Source organism: Notolepis coatsorum (genome assembly GCF_963971535.1).
Source record: "Notolepis coatsorum genome assembly, chromosome: 5".
NCBI classification, from domain to species: domain Eukaryota; kingdom Metazoa; phylum Chordata; class Actinopteri; order Aulopiformes; family Paralepididae; genus Notolepis; species Notolepis coatsorum.
Window position 1 is genome coordinate 101,935,843 of NC_140169.1, and position 25,135 is coordinate 101,960,977.

The following is a 25,135-nucleotide window of genomic DNA, read 5'->3' on the forward strand; positions in this document are numbered from 1 at the left end:
AGTCTTGAGGTACAAATGCAGGTGTAAAATTCCACACTGAAGTCAAAGAGTTAAGGAGCCTTGTATGTATAAACAAGCACTGTTGCTGGTTTCCCTTCACCTCCACTCATACGTTTTTCAAAAGCATAGCCCTAGTCTGTATCTATCCTGCGTACAACTGGACTGACAGACTGTACACTACACAACAGTGTTTCCTCTTCATCCATCTGGCAGCGGTGGGCCGTCACAGGGGGAAGAAACTGCTAGAGACCCGTACAAAAGTACCATGGTATTTCCTAAAAAGTATCATGGAATTTCCATCAGCCTGCAACAGATCCAAAACAAGGAAGGATGCAGCAGAACAAAAACAAAATTATATAATTACTCATCTCGGACCACTGCTACAAAGTAATAATAATAATAATAATAATAATAATAATAATAATAATAATAATAATAATAATAATAATAATAATAATAATAATAATAATAATAATAATAATAATAATTATAATTATAATAATAATAAAAACAGGGAAAACACTTGATACACAGATATGCTACTATTCTAACGACAAATATCTTCTATCTTTTTGAGGATCTCTCTCAAAAGCTACGTCTTCCGGTTCGACAGTTTGATTCTCAAATGTTCGCTCTTGCTTTGACCACCCCGGGTTCAGTGTTCCCTACGCCTCCACATGAAGCTGGATCAGACCCTCACATGAAGCTGCATCAGACCCTCATATGAAGCTGGATCGGACCCTTGTATGAAGCTGGATCGGACCCTTGTATGAAGCTGGATCAGACCCTCACATGAAGCTGCATTAGACCCTCATATGAAGCTGCATCAGACCCTCACATGAAGCTGGATCGGACCCTTGTATGAAGCTGGATCGGACCCTCACATGAAGCTGGATCGGACCCTTGTATGAAGCTGGATCGGACCCTTGTATGAAGCTGGATCGGACCCTTGTATGAAGCTGGATCGGACCCTTGTATGAAGCTGGATCGGACCCTTGTATGAAGCTGGATCGGACCCTTGTATGAAGCGGGATCGGACCCTTGTATGAAGCGGGATCGGACCCTCACATGAAGCTGGATCGGACCCTTGTATGAAGCTGCATTAGACCCTCATATGACGTGACATGTGACCGTATGTATGGTAGTCCCTTCTCTCAGGATGTTAAGTCCAGTCAGAAGATATCTGTGAAAATAAGTTGCGCTTGTTATCTCCAGTCTCTGTGGATCAGTAGATATTAAGCCTACGGGGCGTCCAGATGATTCAACAGGCCAAAGGTGCACGGGTTCCAATCCGGCTCACAAACTTTGCTGCATGCAAATGCCAAGTTCCATCGTTCTCATTGGCCTACACTGCTCGTTTCCACGGAATGCCATAAAAATCATCTTTAAGAATAATTAAATAATAATAAATGTAAACAAGGTGACACTCTTTAAGTCCGGAGGGGGAGCCAGTGTCTGAGCTCGTCCAAGAACCGCCGCGCGCTCGTGACGTAAAAGTCGACGTTGTGAGAGAAGTCGGTGCAGATGTTGGAGTATGTGTCCACCAGGGCGCAGTAGAGAGCGGTCCCGCCCACGCTGATCACTACGGTGACCAGGCACAACAGCAGCAGGATCAGACAGGAGTCTCCGCCCACCTCGTCTGCACAGAGCAGAGCACAGAACAATACATGTCAGGGTCGCGTGTATCACTTCCGCAACGGATTTGATTTCCGGGGTTGGCCTGATTGGCCGCGACGGCCACGTGACACGCTGCGGCCCTGCCCCGCGGCGGCAATGCCAGAGGCTGCTGTGTTTCACTGCCGCTTTCCCACTTCAACACCGCAGCAGCATTGTCGCCGCCTAGCACAGTCTCTAACAGTAACAGTAAGAAGCATTAATGTTGCTGAATTAAAGAAAGAATTCAGCAGTCAAAGTGTACTGTATAAATCTAACTTCATTAGACGGCCGACGTACGGCTCTCTTGTCCATTAATGGATATATAATGGATATTTTATTTATCTGCCACTGTGGTGTAATGGTTAGTCCTTATACCTCTCACGCGGACGTCCCGCGTTCGAATCCCCCCTTTTTCGAATTTTTAATTTTTTTTCGATGTAAATGCTTATAATATTAATGACTGTATACGCAAAAGTAGCCTAGTTTTAAGTTAAAATATTATAAATCTACATGCATTGAGGATGTCATTCTTTATATAGCTCTCAAAGTGCGCCAGATTGAAGCATTTACATCGCAAAAAAATAATTATAATAAAAAACGGGGGGATTCGAACAAGGGTCATCCGCCTCCGCGTGAGAGGTATGAGGACTAACCATTACACCACAGTGGCAGATAAATAAAATATCCATTATATATCCATTAATGGACAAGAGAGCCGTACGTCGGCCGTCTAATGAAGTTAGATTTATACAGTACACTTTGACTGCTGAATTGACACGTTTAACTTATTCATTCTTTAATTCAGCAACATTAATGTTTCTTACTGTTACTGTTAGAGACTGTGCTAGGCGGCGACAATGCTGCTGCGGCGTTGAAGTGGGAAAGCGGCAGTGAAACACAGCAGCCTCTGGCGTTGCCGCCGCTGCCGCGGGGCGGGGCCGCGGCGTGTCACGTGGCCGTCGCGGCCAATCAGGCCAACCCCGGAAATCAAATCCGTTGCGGAAGTGATACACGCGTCAGGGTCAGAGATCTTCCCTACATCAGTGTGAGTGTGTGTGCATTTGTTGATTGATTGATTGAAAATTGTATTAACAGATTGCAGAATGGGTACAATACAGTACAGCTCAATACACACAACAATTGTTAACACTATAGGGACCAGCCACGAGTTAACTCGGGTTTCGGTGCCATGCGTTGTGGACCAAGTTGTTATTGTTTTATTCCATATTAATAACCGTATTAACGTCCCTGATCGACTCTGCAGATTTACCCGCATATTTGATTTCCGCAACATGCAATACCGGCCAGATCCGCTTAGGGGCGCCATCGCTCCACTGCAGTATCATTGAGGGCGAATGGGGGAAAATTTTTTTTACTGTCTTTGGGCATTTCATATGAGCCTGGGTCCCAGGCGAACATCCTGCACCGTGGATCACGGTTCGAAGCGCAGATTTCAGCCTGGAATAATGGGATTTATGATCAGCCAATGGACATATCGATCTACCAGATGCCGATGAATAATGGGGAAATGCTGCCGGCGATCACATGGGCTGACGGTAGGATACTATTCACCCAAATTACAGCCGGATTGGACATTGTTGTAATTCGCAAGCGATCCATCAGTGAATGTGGCTACTTGAACGCACACTGTATTGCTAATCAATAATACTAATCGGCGTCCCCCGCCGCCCCCATTTCATCCATAGATGCTCTGTAATAGTCCGGATGCTAAGCAGTTTGTTTTATTTCATTCGTATATATACAACAGAAATGCCGTTCGATATAACGTGACTAGCCTTTAGCCCTATAAATAGCTTTCCAGAAAAAAGACGAGACGAAAACTGCGATAAAGCTTATATTCACGACGCTATAAAATGACAACCAACCGATGGATTTTTATTTTCTTTAAGCCATTATGAAGGCACGGTTTATGCACTCAAGTGACAATGAGAATGGACAGATAGCAATACTATAAAGTATATATATAGCTATCCAAAAGTACATCGGTTTGTTGACAAACCCTGGTCGTCTAGAACCATATTACACTGCAAACCGTGGTCGTCAAAGTGTTAAGGGGATGCAGACCAGAGAAAGACTTTCGTCTTGTTTACATCAGGGTCCCCCATTTTCAATTCATAATGTCCCGGGCCACACTATATCAAGGGCTACTAACCACATCACCAAGTGGGATATCCACTAGTGCAGAGGCTTAGGCTACATAATGCTACAGCACATTGCTCAATGACTTCCATTAGGGGTTTGTGTGTGTGCGTGTAGTTTTCTAGGGGTAGTTATTGATCAGAAATGTACAACATGTATATTCAAGGGAAAATATCTAAGTCAGTAGCAATCCTGTATAAATGTAAGGATATATTAAACTATAAAGCCTTGTACATAATTTACTGCTCACTTATACTTCCTTATTATCTTACTGTGTGGAAGTATGGGGGTCGACATTTAAAAATACTGTAAATCCGATAGTCTTACTGCAAAAGCGGGCCAAATCCACTGTTTATAAAGTCTCATGTCTCAATTTAATGATATGGTTTATTATAAAAATTATGCAAATAATGTACAGAGCTAAAGCAAAGTTACTCCCGGACAAAGGTTTTTTTCAATACATGAAAGAAAATATGATTTGAGAGACATTTGTAAATTTACTGTTCAAAAAGCTAAGAAAGGGATTAACCCTTTGGTTGCCAAAAACTGAGATCTACGTTTCTGTTGGCCAGCGGTTGAGTACCAGAAACGTAGATTTACGTTTCGGTGTCGTTATTTCTTTTATTCGCTATTGCCATTCATAATCCATCGAGGCACCTTGTACAGGCTGTCCTGAATGTGTCTGAGATCGCAAACGGCCAATACCACAGCTTAACGCCTTGCGGCCGCTATTGCACTCCATTTGGAAGGATGTGGTTTGTTTTCTTGGCCGAGCTGCGGCGTGGAGGCGGGGTCTGAACACTCCGGCAAGACAAGCGGTCACCACAGTTGCCTCGACGAGGGTCCCCGCCCGCCAGATCATCTGCAATGCTGGATAACGTTGGACTAACGATCACAATGAATATTTGGAATGGCGATCAGATAATTGGATTATTCTTTTTGCAGTACATCAGAGACAAGGTAAGGACTATATGTTACCAATCTTACGTTGATCCGAAAAATGTTCGCCACGATTGCAGCGTGTGTCTGTATTGTAATGTACTGTGTAGCGTATGCCGTTAGTGGCGCTCAAAGCATAGAACCCCCCCCCCACACCCTTTCGTGGATGCACGAGGAAACATAATACCGATAATCTAGCGTTGATTTCAGATCAATTCAATAATCAAGCGAGAAATGGCACGATAAATAGTGAAATGCAAATAAGGGCTGTTTTGGCTGCGTTCCCTGGGATTACACAGAATCGCTCTGGAACTATGCTCGTATTCACCACGGTATAAAACGGAATTGTTGAATGATTGTGCATATTGTATTGTGTGTGATGACTGAATAAAACTACTACTACTACTACTAGTTGGTTGACAGCCTGTGTTTGTGTGTGTGTTTGTGCACTGTTTTCCAAACTGTGTTGTGTGCTTCAACCTGGTTGTCAATTAAGTGCATAATATGTAACAACCTTTCCTGTTAGTAGGTGTATGGGGAAATCAATAGATCATGCCAGTGTGTGTGAGTGTGTACCTGGCTCTGTGCCTTCCTCTGGCTCGCTGAAGCGGACCTTGCGTTTGGAGCTGGTTGTGGTGGAGGGGGGGCCGGGGGGGGGCAGTCCATCCAGGGATGCTCTCCTTCTCTTCAGGATGGAAACCAGACCATCTGGAGAAGAACTCTGGAGGAACAGAAAAGAACACAGTGCTGATTGGCTGAATGAGTTTATTTGATGATTACAAAATAAATGATACAAATGGAATATTCAGCTCTATACTGGAGGCAGTCGTGACTCATACAGCATGACTGGTTGTGTTCGTTGGTTGATTGATTGATTGGTTTCCCTAATTTCGCCAAGGGGATCAATAAAGGAATATCTTATCTCATCTTATCTTAACTGACTGACTGAATATAAATGTTATTAGTTTTAATGAGTGATTTATTTATTTACTCATTCATGAAATTAAATAAAATCATCTAGAGTATTTAGTTGATAAAAGTGCAATACTGGTATATCGCTTTCGGTGAGACATTTGAAGTGAGAACTGTGGTACAGTATATATAACTGAATAAACAAACTCCCTGGAAGCTAGAGAGGCAAAAATATGCTGTGGTACAGTATATACTGCATAACTAAATAAACTCCCTGGAACACTGAATATAGAGAGGTACTTGAAAAATGACTTTCACTGTTGGCCCCGCAATTTCAACATTCAAAGAAATATCTTCTATGTTTGCATTTGGTTCACAGAGCCTCAAAAGGATTTTGCCCAAACCCCCCCTCCCCCAAGACTGCACAGTGCACCTTTAAAAACCATATAAAGGTCATATTCATATCCACAATGGAGACAAAGACCACATCATGTGATGTAAGATGAAGAACATTGACATTGTAATAGTAATGTTGGTGGCAGGAACGTGCAAGCTGCACTGTCACAATGTGACCACTAGAGGTCAGTGAATAGGGGGGAAATCCCTGCAATCACTAAACAATGAACCCTTCATGCATCAAAGCAACTTTATCTGTATCCTGGGTCAACGCCATGCACATAATCTCCTTTTTTTCTTTTTTACGCTTCATTTGAGCTAGGTCATCTAGTCCATGACGTCAGATGAGATGGTATATTCATATTATAAACATTTGACCCAGTTCTGGGTCTGACAGGGGTTTAAAGAGTTAAACCCTGTGACCCAATCATAATCTCCGAACCAACCATGGAGTAAAAACAATTACGCGCGCACACACACACTACAGCCATGCCATCTACTGGAAAATGGGGTCATTTGTCAAACTGTCAGCATCATCCTGTCCCATAATATAGAAGTCAATAACAGTATAGCAAGAGGTCAATGAGCCTCACAGTGACTGGAAACACACTGTCCGCCAACAGCTTGCCTGTGCATATCCGGGCCGCAGATGATGTCATACAATTTTCCTATGCACTTACAAGTTAGCGCATATTTGCTCAAACTCACAACGTGCACTCTCACACCGAGCACAGCTACTTGATTGTTTTAAAATTGGTAGGAAAAGCGAAAAGGAAAACTCACTCCAGCTTTGTAAAAATCCACTTTTCTAGCTGTTGTTAAAACATTTAATGCTTGATGTTTCTTCGTGTGTTCTACTTTTGTTTGATAAAACTGCCATGGAGAATTAAATGGCCATTTCCATGGTAGCGCATTTGATGAAAATTCATCAGAAGAAGATTATTGTGGAAGTGAGCGTTTTGATTACAAATGGAGCTATGAAAGTGGATTTTTACAAAGTTGGAGTGATTTTCTTTTTTATTCATCTTTATTACCAGACTATATATAACATTAAAGCAATCAAGTGACTGTGCTTGTTGTGTGAGTCTAGCAGCCTTGTTTGCTTCCCCAGTCTAGCTGTTTAAAGTGACAGAAAATCTGAGCAAATAACTAGTATCATTCATACTGAGACACACCCCACAACTTTGGTTTTTTCACAATCAAAAGGAGGTCCCGCCCATAGCAAACCTGACTAAGCCTCCACTGGGTTACATAACAAGTCCACTGGTCCTCGCCCATCGACACTAGCCCTCTAACCACATGTTCCAACAGTTTTCAGACCTCGCCACAGGGAGAGGCCCCTTCAGCTCAGTGTTTCAGCCAGAGAGAGATGTCTTGACGTGGGGGCGGACCCGACAGATGTTTTGAGACACACAAACGGGGCCGGGTGATGATGTCACCGAGGGACTACAGCGGTCTTCCATGTGGGAGTGTCCAAGCCCAGATGGAGAACTTTGGGTCTAACTGCAGACCTTAATGCAATGCAAGCTGATTTCCACCAGTATGATTCATATACAGCCTGCAGTACATATACTATGTACTGATAAAAAAAGATAGAAAGAAAGAAAGAAAGAAAGAAAGAAAGAAAGAAAGAAAGAAAGAAAGAAAGAAAGGATGGATAAGAAATGAAGGAAAAAATTTATGAATGCTAGTAAAGTTTAATTTCCCTTGTATTCTTATCTGACAGGCAGTGTATTCTTGTCTGAGAGGCAGTGTATTCTTGTCTGACAGGCAGTGTATTCTTGTCTGACAGGCAGTGTATTCTTGTCTGACAGGCGTTGTATTCTTGTCTGACAGGCAGTGTTTTCTTGTCTGACAGGCAGTGTATTCTTGTCTGACAGGCAGTGTATTCTTGTCTGACAGGCAGTGTATTCTTGTCTGAGGGGCAGTGTATTCTTGTCTGACAGGCAGTGTATTCTTGTCTGACAGGCAGTGTATTCTTGTCTGAGGGGCAGTGTATTCTTGTCTGACAGGCAGTGTATTCTTGTCTGACAGGCAGTGTATTCCTGTCTGAGGGGCAGTGTATTCTTGTCTGAGGGGCAGTGTATTCTTGTTTGACAGGCAGTGTATTCTTGTTTGACAGGCAGTGTATTCTTGTCTGACAGGCAGTGTATTCTTGTCTGAGAGGCAGTGTATTCTTGTCTGACAGGCAGTGTATTCTTGTCTGACAGGCAGTGTATTCTTGTCTGACAGGCAGTGTATTCTTGTCTGACAGGCAGTGTATTCTTGTCTGACAGGCAGTGTATTCTTGTCTGACAGGCAGTGTATTCTTGTCTGACAGGCAGTGTATTCTTGTCTGACAGGCAGTGTATTCTTGTTTGACAGGCAGTGTATTCTTGTCTGAGGGGCAGTGTATTCTTGGGGAGGAAAGGAAGGAAGTCAAGGTTGGAAGCCAGTGTGTTCTACTGTTCTCACCCCCTCAGTGTGTCCTACTGTACTGTTCCCACCCCCTCAGTGTGTCCTACTGTACTGTTCTCACCCCATCAGTGTGTCCTACTGTACTGTTCTCACCCCATCAGTGTGTCCTACTGTACTGTTCTCACCCCCTCAGTGTGTCCTACTATACTGTTCTCACCCCCTCAGTGTGTCCTACTGTACTGTTCTCACCCCCTCAGTGTGTCCTACTGTACTGTTCTCACCCCCTCAGTGTGTCCTACTGTACTGTTCCCACCCCCTCAGTGTGTCCTACTGTACTGTTCTCACCCCATCAGTGTGTCCTACTGTACTGTTCTCACCCCATCAGTGTGTCCTACTGTACTGTTCTCACCCCCTCAGTGTGTCCTACTATACTGTTCTCACCCCCTCAGTGTGTCCTACTGTACTGTTCTCACCCCCTCAGTGTGTCCTACTGTACTGTTCTCACCCCCTCAGTGTGTCCTACTGTACTGTTCCCACCCCCTCAGTGTGTCCTACTGTACTGTTCTCACCCCCTCAGTGTGTCCTACTGTACTGTTCTCACCCCCTCAGTGTGTCCTACTGTACTGTTCTCACCCCCTCAGTGTGTCCTACTGTACTGTTCTCACCCCCTCAGTGTGTCCTACTGTACTGTTCTCACCCCCTCAGTGTGTCCTACTGTACTTTTCCCACCCCCTCAGTGTGTCCTACTGTACTGTTCTCACCCCCTCAGTGTGTCCTACTGTACTGTTCTCACCCCCTCAGTGTGTCCTACTGTACTGTTCTCACCCCCTCAGTGTGTCCTACTTACCCCCTCAGCGTGGGACAGCTTGGCCAGGTCTTTGGCCGAGGCCTGGGGGACTCCAGTTGGCCACTCCACCTTCACGGCCTCCTCCTCCTCCGGAGTCTCTTCACACAGCTCCTCTTCCTCCACCTCCTGCCCTTCCTCCTCTGCATCTTCTTCCTCTCCCTCCACTTCCTCCTCCTCCTCCTCCTCCTCCTCCTCTTCTATGCCTGTGCACTGATCTTTATCTTTCTGGTCATTCTCGTTTGATTCTTGAGCGCTGTCGACTGGAATGTGAGAGATATAAAATTGATTATTGAGTGGTTATTATAGATCCGGCTTTAGGTTCCAGACGATCCCATATTGACTGATGGTAATATTCTCCTTGGTTGTCTAGTGAGCTATACCTCCCTCTCTCTTGGTTTGCAGCTACTCCAGTCAAATGACCAGTTCCCGGAGTGGAGGGTGGGACACACACAAAAGAGAGAATGCTCCGAACATCTGTCAGCTGCAGTAATGACACGCAATGGTTTTGTCGGCTGCATCAAGTAAACCCACCAGACTGTTTTTAAGATGGTGTCAGTCACTCACGGTTAGCCACTCTGACATGGTAACAACCGATGAGGTACTCAAAAAATTGAGCGCCCTCCAACCTAACAAGGCCACTGGCCATGACAACATCCCCTTCAAAATCCTCAGAGACGCAGCAGCCGCCATCACCCCAGTCATCACACACATAATAAACCTCTCTATAAAACAGGGACACGTCCCCAAGGACTTCAAAATTGCGAGAGTGACCCCTCTGCACAAAAAGGGCAGCAAATTAGACCCAGGCAACTACCGCCCTGTTTCTATTCTTACCCTCCATCTCGAAAGTCATGGAGAAAATAGTCTACGAACAGGTCGAAAAGTACCTGGCGGAAAAAAATCTAATCTACGAATTCCAATCTGGCTTCAGAACGTCCCACTTCACTGACACATGCCTCCTCTATTTGAACGACCACATCAAACAAGAGGTGGACGCGGGCAAATACTGCGGCATGGTCATGCTGGACCTACAAAAGGCCTTCGACACTGTCAATCACTCCATTCTGATTGACAAGCTAAAAGCAATTGGTTTTGATAGCTTATCAGTGAGCTGGATGCAATCCTACCTGGAGGGGAGAGAACAGATGGTAGAGGTAAACAGTACTCTACCCCCCCCCCCTCACAGTGAGCTGTGGTGTTCCACAAGGAAGCATACTAGGACCGCTACTCTTCCTAATTTATGCAAATGACATGTCGTCAGCCTGTGACTGCAACTTGTTCCTGTTTGCGGACGACTCAGCCCTGCTGGTCTCTGACAAGAACAAGTTGCAGGTTGAAAAAACCCTCAGCTCGGAACTAGGCAAAATCTGCATATGGCTCGCTGATAACAAACTATCATTACACATGGGCAAAACAGAGTCCATTCTCTTCGGTTCAAATAACAAACTCAGCAAGACCGACGGCTTCTCAGTTACAGTGGGTGACAATATTGTCACAAGGAAAGACGAAATTACCTACCTGGGTTCCATCCTAGAGGCAAATCTTTCCTGTGACAAAATGGCATCCAATGTAATAAAAAAAGTCAACCAACAAACTAGATTCTTGTACCGGATCTCCTCTCTGGTAAACAAGAATACCCTGAAGACTCTGGCAGGAGCACTCATTCAAGGGTACTACGACTATGCGTGCACCTCATGGTACCAAAGCACCTCAAAGGCGCTTAAAACAAAATTACAAACATCACAAAACAAACTGGTCATACTACTACTTGACCTGAACCCCAGAACCCACCTCACCCCTGCCCACTTTGACAACCTAGGATGGCTTAGAGTAGACGACAGAGTACAGCAACTTGCAATGGGCCTGGTCTACAAGATACACTATACGACTAAGGTACCCATGTACATGTCAAAATATTTCCCAAAGTGGCCACAACCACTACACCAGAGGAAGCTCAACAAATCATGTTAAACCCAGATTCGGCTCAAACAAGGGACTAAACACGTTTAGCAATTATGCCACATCAATGTGGAACGCCCTACCCAAAGCTGTAAAGGAATGTGAATCCCTACCCACATTCAAAACCGCTCGTAAAGAGCACCTACGGGAGGCTGCAATTCGAAACTGGCCACCGTAAATGCCCAAAACCCCCACCACCTCCTAATAGACAGTCTCCTCCCCACCGCATGTATATATTCCCTCCCCGCTGTATGTATATTTCTCTCCCACCCACCCACCCCCTCCTAATGTAAAGTCCCCTCCCCATCATATGTATATACTCTGTCAGGATCTAGGGGTAACAGTACTGTATATTTGAATACCGTTTATGTCACAAATGTATCAGTACTAAATACCTATATGTCCCTATGCCATAAATGTCATGTATGTTGTGTATGTCATAAATGTCTATATGAATTGAAAATGTGGGACCCTGATGGAAACAAGACAAACGTCTTTCTCAGGTCTGCATCCCCTTAACAATTGTGTGTATTGAGCCGTACTGTAGTGTATTGTACCCATTCTGCAATCTGTTAAATAAAGTTTTCATTCATTCATTCATTCATTCATTCATTCATTCATTCATTCATTCATTCAGTGACGGTTTACATGCATAGCACTTTGTGTGAAACTATTTACCTCTATATGAGAGTGCGTCACCGTCACATCTATGACACCATGTGTCCTTGATTCAGTGATAGAATGGTTAGGGCCACGCTATCACATTGTGGGCTTTACACAACCAAAAGCTAACAATGGATTGCACTATGGAATTAAGTCCTCATTCATATCAGATAAGTGGACTCATCCACAATCATGCAACTTAATCATCCGTTATTTCCCTCACTAAACAGAAAGTGATGTACAGTATGCTTACCTTTCCCATGGTGATCTTCCTCATCACACTGCCCCCTTGTGCTTGGGATGTCACCTGGAGCTGCGTGTGCCATGCTCTGTCAAAACAAACATGAACCTTTCAGTGTGTAGAAGACTACATTAAAAAAAAGCATGGCGGACATTCAATGAAGTGAACATTTTAAACACGAGAGGGAGGATGTATGAAAGACATACCTTTTCCACACTGAGCGATGGTCTGTAATAAGAGAACGAGAGAAGGGCAGAGGGGGAGAGAGAGATAAAGAGAAAGAGAGGGCGAGGGGTAGTGAGTGAGAGACATAAAGGTCACATTGGGTGAAGGGTTGGTCTTTTGGATGCATTTGACTTAACATTTCTAAAAGCGAAAATGACTGCAGGCCACTAAAGCCGGAAAGGGGGCATCTATTTCCGAGCTGAATCAATGTGGTCTGCATTAGCTAAACATGAAGTGCAGGAACACGGGAACATGCTGAGAGAGAGCCACAGGGCGCAGGGCCATCGAGATAACATGTAGACCAGTTTCACAATTTATGACTGGTGAGAGTCAAACACAGTCTTCTTTCATGTCATCTGTAACAGGAACCTGGCATCTCCAAAAAAGTTAACTTTAACAGGAATATTCTTTATTCGGGTAGATTCCATCGTAAAGGGACAATCCACCCTAAAACAGAATTTACATTGTACTGTTCCAAAGAAATTGGCCAGTTTAGTCAGAGTATGTCGCCCATTGGTCACATGCTGCAAGACTCCAGTTGTTTGGACACTGTAGAACTAAAAGTATAGACAGACATAAATAAAGTGAACATCAGTTACAATCCTCCTTACATGCATCCATGTTTAGGAGAATACATGGCTTCATACTTTAATACAGAAAAAATAAAAACTTGTCTGCTTGTCAACCAATGGGGGGGGGGGGGGGGTAACTTCTTCCTTGTGAAGAAACCTTCTGACTTGTCACCCATTTAAAAGCCCCCCCCCCCCCCCCCCATTTAAAAGCCACTATATGCACTCTTTTATCAGTGAAACCAAAACCAGTCACAACTCTCTCTCTGGTAATCTGCATGAGGAGAGACTCACAAATCGAAACTGAACTGTACAGTATTATTGGAATAACTTCTATTTTAGGGTGTATTTTCCCTTTAAATTGAAGATGAGGCTTGGGTTTTGGGAGAACTGTCAAGAGAACTGCCAGGAGAAAGTGTCAGGAGAACCCAGGAGAACTGGCTGACATTATTTCTCCTCAACCAAATCCACTGACTTCCTTTCAATGCCTCTTCTGAAATTTTTTAGGACCCCCTCGAAAACAAGATGGTTCACCTCAAGGAGTCTATCCTTTCAATAAATACATTTAAAATGTCTAAAATCTCCTTCACAGCCTTTCACAAACTCTGCGCTCTAATCCCCAGCTCTCTGCATCCCACAGTAACAGTCACAAATGTGCCTACTATATTCTTGTGTTATTATTTAGTTGCAGTGCCATGTTTTGGTCACTAAGTGGCGCTCCTTGATTGTACTCGATGTGGCAACAGGTTTAATTTTATTTCATTTGAGCCAGTGACTCACTTCACTTCCCGTCTACCTGCCTTCCGGCACAACATAACTTGTCTTCTCTAGTAACGATGTGTCGAAGTGTCTGTATGACCGAACAAACGTGTCATACACGTGCGATACAGGAGTCTCAAGGCGAGCACAGAAAGACTCAGAAGTAGCTTCTATCCCCAGGCCATCAGGCTGCTAAACGAACAATGAATGAACACTACACAACAACAACCACCAAACACACATAGCACACACATCCACACGCACACACTCACTTTAAACAAACACACTGTAGCACCCACTACACACACTTTATAGCACACACCCACTTTAAACAAACACACTGTAGCACCCACTCCCCACACTTTATATTTATGGATGAAGGATTGCACTACAACTCGTACACCTTACTGTAAATTGTACCTAAAATTGTACCTCATCCCATTTCTGCTTTGCACTAGATAGTACTGTACATTAGTACACTGCATAGTTGTGTATTGTATATTATATGGTAACTCAGAACATTGTACATATGTCTATACCGAACAACTGTGACCTCATTTTCTTCTTCTAAATTCATGCTATATTATGTTATTATGTTATTTGATACTATCTTGTCTAGCACAGTCTCTGGAGCGTAACAGTAAGAAGCATTTTGTATGAAAGTATTCTGTACTTCTGTATGACAACTATTAAAGAACTTGAACTTGAACTTGAACATACACCTAACAGTATGTTTTGATAATAAATGGGTGTGTGTGAAATCCCAACAGCGATGACGTCTGAGTAGCTCTTTACTAAGCTAAGCTATCCTGGTGTAATTCTTTAAAGGAACATGCCAACTTTTGGGGAAATTAGCTTATTTGCCATCTACCCTGGAGTTAGACAAGCAGATACATACAGTACCCCTTTCTTCTTTGTGCATGCATTAGGCTTAGGGAACAGTTGTTGTTCAAAAAACAACAGGGCTTTTGAGGTGATTAAATCACTGCGCCCAGGCAGCAGTGGTTCGGCAAAAAAAAATACAGAGTATTTATCTGCTTAGAAAAACGAAAATGTCAAAAAATATATATATATTTCTCCACGTGGTAAATACACAGGTCACAACATGTTTACAGGAAAGTTTGGAGTTGTATTTGGAGTGTATTTTGTGACTGTTCCGGTGAATGACGCTAAGCTAGGCTAACGGTGCGGCTGTTCCCTAAGCCTAATGCATGCACAGAGAAGAAAAGGATTATCTGCTTGTCTAACTCCAGGGTAGATGGCAAATAAGCTAATTTCCCAAAAAGTTGGCGTGTTCCTTTAATGCTAACAAGTTAACATTACACAGCCAGACACGTTACGCCACTTCTACCGGACAAACCCTAGCTTTTCATGCTCGCTGTTCAGTTCCTGCTGCCTAATCTGCATATCTAAGCTTTTTCCTTTCATAAGCCTCGTCCACTGAATCCTCCCAGGACACCGGCAATTCTATAAAATAAACTATCCGCTGACTAGCAGACCATAATACTGTATTTCTCGAGGAACAACAAGTTTTCCTCCCCATCTACATGCATCTCCCAAATCATATTTAGCTTGTCTGACTCATGCCTGCCTAAAAACCTACCTCCTCTCCATTTCTCTCCCTCACGGACAAATTGAGGGACATTCTGATTCACCTGTACTCTTCTGCTTTCAATTCCTGCCGCTAAGCTTTTGCCATGTATACAGACCTTGAGAAAGACTAGTCTTACAGCCTGACATAATATGCCTCAAAGTTGCTGTCTTTTGTGGCCCTAGATACATTTATCCACGTCTTCCATTATCCATGCCTTTCTCTAATTCTCTCCTCTGAGTCTGTAGCTAGTGGTCAAGATCTATTTCTGACCGGAAGGCCAGGGCCTGGCCATCTGTTGGTCAAGTCACAGGCCAAGGACTGCTGAGCCAGCAGGTTTGACTGACCAGAGGATCTGCAATATATAATATCTGTGAATCAATCTATTTATCCATTTATCTATTGTAAGAATGCATATAGACAAATATCTACAGACGTGTGTACCATTACAAAGTGTGCTATTATACAGCACTGTATTAAAACAAGCAAATACCTATGTGTAGGAATTTCACCATGACCCCAGTCTGTCCTTCAAAACTAAAGCCAGGAGACAAACTGTAATTATAGATCCTTGCTATTTTAACTGTTACCTTGTTTAGTCGTTTCATTAGCCCTGAACCATGCTGCTAAATTGGAAGAGAGCCACCTCATTCGCTCAGAACACCAACCAGAAAAGTATAAATGTCAATGTGATGGAAGAAGCTGCACGCACTTCCTGCTGAGCCCCGGCTAGTAGTAACTTATGTCCACTCACAGCTGTTTGTGTGTATACTCTGTAATATTGAATATTCACTCTGTAATAAATCTTTGAAATAGCTGAACCTTGGGCGGCTGATTGGCGCAGGAGACACTGGGATCGAGCCCAGCTCTCGGCGTTGCTACCGGCTGGCCGTCGTTCATACTAACACAATTGGCAAATGTTAGAGGGTGGGAAAGCCGGTGGGTGGGGATTTGACGTTGTGGACAGCGACTCCTACAGGTCGGTTTGGTGACGCCGGTGCGACGGAAGCAGGAATCGACGGGGGCAGCGTGAGCCTCCCACGCGTTACTCCTCGCCACTGAGAGTTCGAGCTGCTGCGGTGAAAAGATGCGACAGGCTGCCTCCTCGTGTACCGGAGGGGACGCGTCTATGCCTTCTACAACGCTGTTCGGTTTCCGGGTTCCTCTGATTGGCCACTAAGCCCACGTGACCGCACGCTAGCACGGCCCCCTTATCGCCCACTCTCGCGCTGTGAAGCGGAAGCGCCAGCGGGGCGAGGCGGTGGTTTCTCCCCGGCTCCGTGCGCCGCTGACTCGGTCCAGCTAGAAGATAGATGAGGTCAACGGGAAGCTAACAGCTAAGATATTCGAAATAGAACGTCATTCCCGTAGATTTAATATCCGTATAGTAGGGCTGGATGAATCAGTTGACTGCACAAACGACTCATTCGCGACAGTGTTAGCTCAAATTCTAGGACCAGATATCCTCTCTACACTACCGATAGTGGATCAGCGCTACAGAATTGGTATCCGAGACAACACCAACAATAAAGCGAGAGTGATTATTGCTAGCCTACGCCAAACTGGAATAAGAGATACGATTATCCGGGCGGCACGAAAGAAGAGGGGAAATCTGCATTACAACGAGAAACCAGTGTACTTCTACGAGGATTTCTACCGCGAGGTTGTGTCCCTATGAGCCAGTTACAAGAAAGTGATGTCTCGTCTTTTTGAGAAGGGGTTCCCACCTACACTACGCTACCCTGCGATTCTTTCCATCATGAATAAAAATGGAAGAAGGGTAAAGCTTTCCTCGCCTGAAGAAGCAGAGGATTACATGAGTGACCCACTATGTGGAGGAGGCTAAGTCTTATTCTTCTTTTTTATTTTTTGATTACTTCGTTATAACTTGGACACCAAAAGTGGCATCAAACAAGCTTTGATGACATTGATGTAGAGATAGGTTAATATGTGACGCTAGATTCAATATTATTGTAAAGGTTCGCTGTTTGGGCCAGCTAGATTTATGGGTTTTATGCAAGTCATGCTATGTTGTTGACATTTTGGAAACTTCTGGACTTTTTCAACGCTCTGTGTCATATCGGAATATTCTGGAATAATATCACCCTATGGCATGCAGAAAGACCTGGAACATAAAGAACAATCTGTGACTATACACAAGAATCATATCTGGAAGAACAACAACCTTTACAACGGAATACTGCCCACCCCTGTTTGGGGGACGAACTGCATACACATATTTAAAACCTTCATTTTCATCTAGGTGTATAAATTTGGCAAAGTTAGATTAAGATTTAAACAAATGCTCTCTGTTTTTTGAGGTTTCTATAATTTAGTTCTATACATCTTTCTTATTCTTCGGTGTGTTTTAACTTATACAGGTTAGTATAAGGTTTAAGTGAATATACTATGATATTTGAGGCATATTTTAAATTTAAATTTAAATTTTATTATTTTAACGGGAGAGTGGCTAAGCCACGGGTGACATTCTATTAAGGTAGAATTAAGAGTTTTAGATCCTATGGCAATTTGCATAGGAAAGTTAAGGATAAATGGCTCATTCTGGGCTGACTGGTCGTGTAAGGGAGGGGGGGATTATATGATTGGGTTTATATGTATGTTTTCAGGCTCGGCTCTCAACAGGACCTCAATAATTGGATATATATCTATTGTGAAGTTTTACTCCAGACGAATTATACACAAGAATACAACAACATGTTTAGATTATGGCTAGTTTGAATATAATGATTTGGAATACTGGGGGACAACACAAACGCAAAAGCATGCTTACACGGATGAAAAACAAACAGGTTGATGTGGCTCTTTTAAGCGAAACGCACTTTTTAGTGAAGGACAATGTAATGCTAGCGGACAAAATATATCATAACATTAGCTACTCATCTTTTGGAACGAGATCCCGTGGGGTTGCTATAGTCGCGAAACGGAAGTTGAATATCAAATTATTGGACGTATGGTCTGATGCGGATGGCCGAGTAACCATAGCTAAAGTAGAATATAGTAATAGGAAAATCGCGTTGGTAGCGGCATATGCCCCAAATCTTTACGACACTAACTTTTACACTACACTCACTAGAGCAATGTTGAACCTTCCTGAGTATTCATTTATAATTGGCGCAGATTTTAATGATAATTGGGATCCCGTGATTGATAAATCTAATCCCACCATTTCCAATTATCAGAAACATGCATCTAATGCACTAAAGGATTGGGCCAAGAATACAGGTGTAAATGACCTATGGCGATTACTCAACCCAATGGCCCGAGAGTACTCGTTTCGCTCTGCAAGACACAAGACATTTTCCAGAATAGATTATGTTTTTGCATCCCCTAGACCAGGGGTCAGCAACCTTTTTGACATGGAGTGCCTGTTTGAAATATAGTTGTAACTAGTGTGCCGCAACAATAGTCCATGCATCGTAATTTCTTTCTTCTCATAATCAGGTCTTTTTAATGATAATTTTTACATTATTACATCATTATTGTTATTATTAACAATATTATTATGATGGTTGTATCAACCCTAAATCTGAGTTGGGGGGGGGGGGGGGGGCAGTGCAATGCAGACAAACAGCTGCATACAGTGCGACCATTTCACTCAAATTTGCCCATTCATTTTTGGACACATCACACACCATCGGTGTGTGTACTGTACGTGTGCTGTCATAGCTCCACCTACAGGCCTAATGCAGAACACCAGGAGAACACCAGGATGTGAATGGAGGGTGAATATGAGGTATATCGTGTAAATAAGTTTTGATTGATCGCAAGACTACACTGTAAAAAAAAAAAAAATAATAAGTTACCAGAACTTCAAAATATTGAGTTCAGTTACTGTGCATTAAGGTTTTCAGTTTTCAATCCATAATAAGTTAACAGAAAAATAAGTACACAACCACATTATTTCAACCTAATAAAACTATGTTTATTGTCATTGTTTTAAGAACACAAGTTGACTTGGTACTCACATTTTGAGTAAAAGAAATGGCTTTTAACATGTGCAATGTTCAATGAAATAGAAAAATAAATAATACAATTTGTTGATTAATCCCACTGGTCACAATGGTGACCGTAATAATGTTTTTGTTATAAGGCTCTGCAAATGTTACTGAATGATGTAGCAATGTATTTCCAGCTAAATTGAAATAATAAACAAATAAAGGGTCTCAATTAAATATGTGGTAGTAAAAATAACCTGTGGGAGGATTTCAACAAGATAAATGCGACAACAGTGCAAAATATTTCACTATAATATTTCAAAGCAAAAAAAAAAAGAAAAAAAGAAAATTATATATATATATTTTTTACTGCTGCCCCCTGTGCCTATGAAAATGCCCCCGCGTGCCTATGCAGGCACGCGTGCCTAGGGTTGCCTACCCCTGCCCTAGACTATTTGATAGCTATGACGTGGAAATGGTGCCTAATGCACTATCAGATCACAGCTATTTACTCCTGAAAGGTTAATTTGGTATACTGTCATCCCGAGCCCCAAGATGGCGATTTAACTCGATACTGCTGAAAAACAATGAATACATAATACAATTCAAAGTTGAACTTATTAAATTCCTGCGGAGTAATGCGAATTCAGTACAGGATCCCAGAATGTTATGGATGTCGGTAAAGGGTTTTATCAAGGATTACACTACGGTCTTTGCCTCCAACCTACGCAAGAATCGTTGTTCCAAATTGGTAGAGCTGGAAACGCTTTACTCCTCGTTGTTCTCCTCTTTACAACACAACTACTCGGTTCGATTGGAGACTCAAATTAATGTGTTAAAAAAGGAGATTAACTCCATTTTAAGACAACAATCTGAATTTCAAATACGTAGCACAAGACAACATTATTACTTTCATGGTTCTAAACCAAGTCACCTACTAGCTATGAAGATACGTTCTAACTAGTGCTGTCAAACGATTAAAATATTTAACTCGATTAATCGCATGATTGTCCATAGTTAACTCGCAATTAATCGCAAATTAATCGCATTTTTTTTTTTTTTTTTTTTTACCTTAAACAGATCTTTTTCAAGTTCCAAGTTTTAATACTCTTATCAACATGCGAGTCAACAAATGCTTGCTTTATGCAGCCATTTAACACAAAAGGATTGCCCTCATGCATTGCAAATTTGCATCAAATTCAAAACCGAGTGATGCACAAAATAACTTAAAAGAAAATAATAATTTAAAACAATGAATAAAGTGTGCATGAAATAATAGGGGAAAGAAAACGTTAGGAACTTGTTACATTCACACACACACAAGGGCTGATTAATCACACACCCCCCTCTCTCTCTCCCTCACACACACACTCTCCCAGCTCTCTTTCTCTCTTGCCCCTTCCTCATCTCTCTCACCCCCCTCTCTCTCTATATCTCACACACACACACACACACACACACACACACACACACACACACACACACACACACACACACACACACACACACACACACACACACACACACACACACACACACACACACACACACACACACACACACACACACACACACACACACACACACACACACACACACACACACACACACACACACACACACACACACCAGAAACAAACATAGTATCAATGAGAGCATCAATAATACACTTGAGTGAAGCCTAGTAAAAAAAAATAAAAATAAAAAAATTTTTAGTTAATCTTGAGTTAAAAAATTTTGTGACATTAATAGAATCGGGAGTTAACGCGTTAATATCGCGTTAACATTGACAGCCTTAGTTCTAACGCAAAATTTGCAGATATCCCTACAATTAAGAACCAACAAGGACTTGTTACAGACCCCAAAAAAATTAACGATACCTTCAAAGAGTTTTACTCCAACTTGTACAAATCAGAAATGGTTTTCGATCAAAATAAACTGGATACATTTCTTAATCAAATTAATCTACCTAAACTCTCAGAGGAAGACGCTAAACAGTTAGACACACCTATTACACTAGAGGAACTTAGGGAGGCTATATCTGAAATGCAAATTGGTAAAGCTCCTGGATGGGATGGTATACCTCCAGAACTGTACCTATCATGTTGGGATGTAATTGGACCCCTATTACTTGATATGATTTTATACTCGATCAAAGAGGGGAATTTCCATAAGAACGGCAATATTGCACTCATATCTGTCCTCCTTAAAAAAGACAAAGACCCTACCGATTGTGGTAGTTATAGACCCTTAAGCCTCCTCGGAACCGATATTAAGCTGTATGCTAAGGTACTAGCCATCAGACTTCAAAAGCATATGACATATTTAGTTCATCCTGATCAGACTGGATTTATAAAAGGCCGCCTGATCACGGATAATATAAGACGGTTACTACATATGTTAGACGCCAGTAAGGATGCCATTGCACCTACAGCTGTATTATCCTTGGATGCGATGAAAGCCTTTGATAGATTGGAATGGTCTTATTTATGGGCAGTACTCGGAAGGATGGGATTAGGAAACGGATTCAGTAATATGATAAAAGTGTTATACAAAGACCCATCAGCCATGATAATAACAGGTAAATTCATCTCCACACTCTTTCCTGTGTCGCGCTCGTCCAGACAGGGTTGCCCTCTTAGTCCCGGACTATTTGCTCTATCCTTAGAGCCTTTAGCACAGTATATAAGACAATCCCAATCCATAGAGCCAATCTCAATTAAGGGCACACAACATCATATTAGTTTATATGCGGACAACGTAATATTGTTCATGCTAAACCCTACCACCTCACTGCCTCATCTTCTCAAGTTGATTGATGATTTTGGCAATCTATTGGGATTTAGGATAAACTGGCCAAAATCGGCCTTCCTCCGACTTAATGTCTCTGCGAAGGCAACATTCCTTCCAGGAAATATACCAATGGTAGAACATTTTAGATGTCTTGGAGTTGAAATATTCCCTACTATAAGCCAAACGGTGAAGTATAATTATACAAGACTTCTAGATAGGATCACAAATGACTTTGACAGGTGGTCAAAACTTAAAAACTCAGTACAGGCCTGAGTATCAATAGTTAAGATGGATGTTTTACCTAGAATCAACTTCTTTAGCTCAATGTTACCGTTACCCCCTCCTGCTGATTACTGGAAAAAATTACACTCCACCGCATATAAATTTATTTGGAATAACAAACCTCCACGAATAAAAATATCCACTGCACAGAGAAACAAAGCCGACGGAGGTTTAGCATTTCCAGAATTCTACCACTATTTTAAAGCGTTCTCTTTAAGACCACTGAGCACCTGGTTTGATCCTCAAGCATCTGTATCCTGGAGAACATTAGAAGAAAACATAGTGGCACCACATAGATTGCAGGATATAGTATACTCATCAAATTATCAATTAAGCAATGCGACTTGAAATTTGGCCCTCTTATAACACATGTGATTCGGATATGGCGTGACACACAGAAAAAATTTACTAACCAACACAAATGGCATAGCCATTCTCCCATATTTAATAACAATGCACTCCTTATTGCACAACAACCTATCAGATATCCCAAATGGGAAAAGCAAGACATACATACATTGGGAGATATATTCAACGAACGGGGTTTCTGTAGCTATCATGAAATTCAGAACAAATTTAACCTCACCAGCTCCACTTATTATTTCTATATACAGTTATTAGCAACTTTGAAGGCTCACGGAGTCCCATTAAAGATACCACTTGAGCACCACAGATATCACAAATTCTTCTATGAAAAGGAGACATCGAGAGGCTTCGTATCTGACTTTTATCATCACTTACTAACGTCTTCGTATGGAATCCTTCCCCTAGACTCAGTTTGGAGGAGGGATATACCAGACTTGAAAGTAGATTTTGATTGGCAAGAAGTCTGGGCAAACGTTCGACTAGCGTCACGCAACCCGGACCATCAACAGATTAATCTTAATTATATTCATAGAACTTACCTGACACCTATAAGATTGAACCGAATGGGGCTTAAACAAGACTCTCTATGCTCCTTGTGTCTAAGAGGTGATATAGGTACATTTATGCATATGTATTGGGAATGCCCCCTTGTTAAGATATTCTGGGAAGAAGTCACTACGCAATTATCAGAATTTTTATTTCTGAACATACCTGTAATGCCTTCTGTATTGTTGTTGAATGATGTTTCGCAGTTAGCAGCATCTATACAGCTAAAGAGACTAATTTTGTCCGGTCTTACGGCTGCTAAAAAGTTGATAGCATCACGATGGATTCAACCGGATAAAATGTGCCGGAAGGTATGGGTTCTTACCTATCTCGATGTGATTTATTTAGAGATATCTACAGCAAGAATTTTAGGTGTCAATGAAGCCAGCATTGCAATCTGGTTAGAAGTGGTGGAGAGAATAAAGGTTAGCATATGAATTGTAATCTCTGGTTAGAAACTAATAATGGATGGATTATCCAAGGGGGGTCCTGAGGGGGGGGGGGAAGAACGAGCAAGAGCATATGTATGTACTGTATTGTTTAATGGGGATTCTGTATATATCTCGCAACCTACATTTATTGATTCAAATACAGAAATGTATATTCCTGTGATTTATTGAGATGTTTACTGTTAATGTTTGTCTTGTCAAAAAAATTATAAATAAATTTGTTCAAAAAAAATTATAAAAAAAAGCACTACAAATAAGCGTATGTGGTACCAAACCAACTCTTACACTATTTCTCCTTGCTGTACACCAAGCTCATGGTATAACCTGTTTATCCCATACTACTCTCGATAACCTCCACAAGAATCAACAGGTACAGTAAGTAGGCCTACAACAGGCGCACTTTTATAAACGTGGTAAGGGAAGGACTCCATTCGGCCCTGGGGCTGAAGAAGCCTTTGCACGCCTTACTACAGCTTCCACCTTGGTGGCCTAATATCCATTGTAGACTCTATCTCTCCTAACAGTGGTATATCTGGAGGAAGGCCCATTTCTTTCCTGTATCTGAGTAATTATTTTAAAAAAATTCTCTACCTCTTGCTTTGAAGCTTTGAGTTGGCCTACCCTTCCTTGACTGAACATTCCTTTAACACGTTTAAATGGATCCCTATAAAATGCTGTCCTGTCTCGCTCATTCTTCTTTCTCTTCCTCCTGAGTTGTTCTGCCCCCCTGATTACAGTTAATCGACTTCTTAGCACTTCCAGCAAAACATTTAATAACTTCCAAACACCATTTCCTATTTCTCATCTACTGACACATTTCTCCACTGCTTTCTGTCTCCTTTCCTTCACTAATAATTTCTCTTATTTCTTTTGGCCGTCTGGACTCAAACTGGCTGCAATCTCTCCACCCTCTTTTTTATCCACGATTCCAAATCCTTCAGCATCATACATAGATAATGTCTCCCATCTTCTCTAATGTATTCACCACTGTTCCTTTAGTTTACGCCCATCTAACACCTTTATCAAATATATGTTCATTGTCTCCCATTCTTTCCTTTCATTTGCTTTAGGCCATTTAACTGTAGCTTGTACCACTCAGTACCATCTACATCCCCTCCTCCTCCTCCTCCTCCTCCTCCTCCTCCTCCTCCTCCTCCTCAGTGACTGATATCCTGTGAACTGTGGTTTTCTACCCATCGCTGGACTTCAACCAACTGACTCGACTGACTCAAGAAGTACTGATCAATGTGGCAAATCTGCACTCTCTCTACCAAGCACTTCGGCCTTCCCTGATGTCTAATACTAATCATGGAATCATTTTCGGAAACAGCCCGAGTAGAAGCTGAATGTTGTTTACCAAGGTGGTGCTTCCTGTCGAGACATGAACCAATAAAGGCATGGTTATTATTATTATTATTATTATTATTAT

General features: G+C 42.2%; 1 protein-coding gene across 2 annotated transcripts in view; it reads right to left on the reverse strand.

Annotated features, from left to right (window-relative positions):
* Nucleotides 1–339: 339 nt before the first annotated feature.
* The window catches only part of cnstb (consortin, connexin sorting protein b), a 63,573-nt gene continuing 38,777 nt past the window's right edge, over nucleotides 340–25,135 (reverse strand). For both annotated transcript variants that reach the window (XM_084315403.1, XM_084315404.1), the window contains exons 7-11: nucleotides 12,377–12,398; nucleotides 12,183–12,258; nucleotides 9,308–9,567; nucleotides 5,332–5,476; nucleotides 340–1,639 (exon numbers count right to left, since the gene is read on the reverse strand). In XM_084315403.1, coding sequence (XP_084171529.1) covers nucleotides 1,431–1,639; nucleotides 5,332–5,476; nucleotides 9,308–9,567; nucleotides 12,183–12,258; nucleotides 12,377–12,398 — 712 coding nt within the window. In that variant the 3' untranslated portion in view covers nucleotides 340–1,430. The remainder of the gene's footprint in view (nucleotides 1,640–5,331; nucleotides 5,477–9,307; nucleotides 9,568–12,182; nucleotides 12,259–12,376; nucleotides 12,399–25,135) is intronic.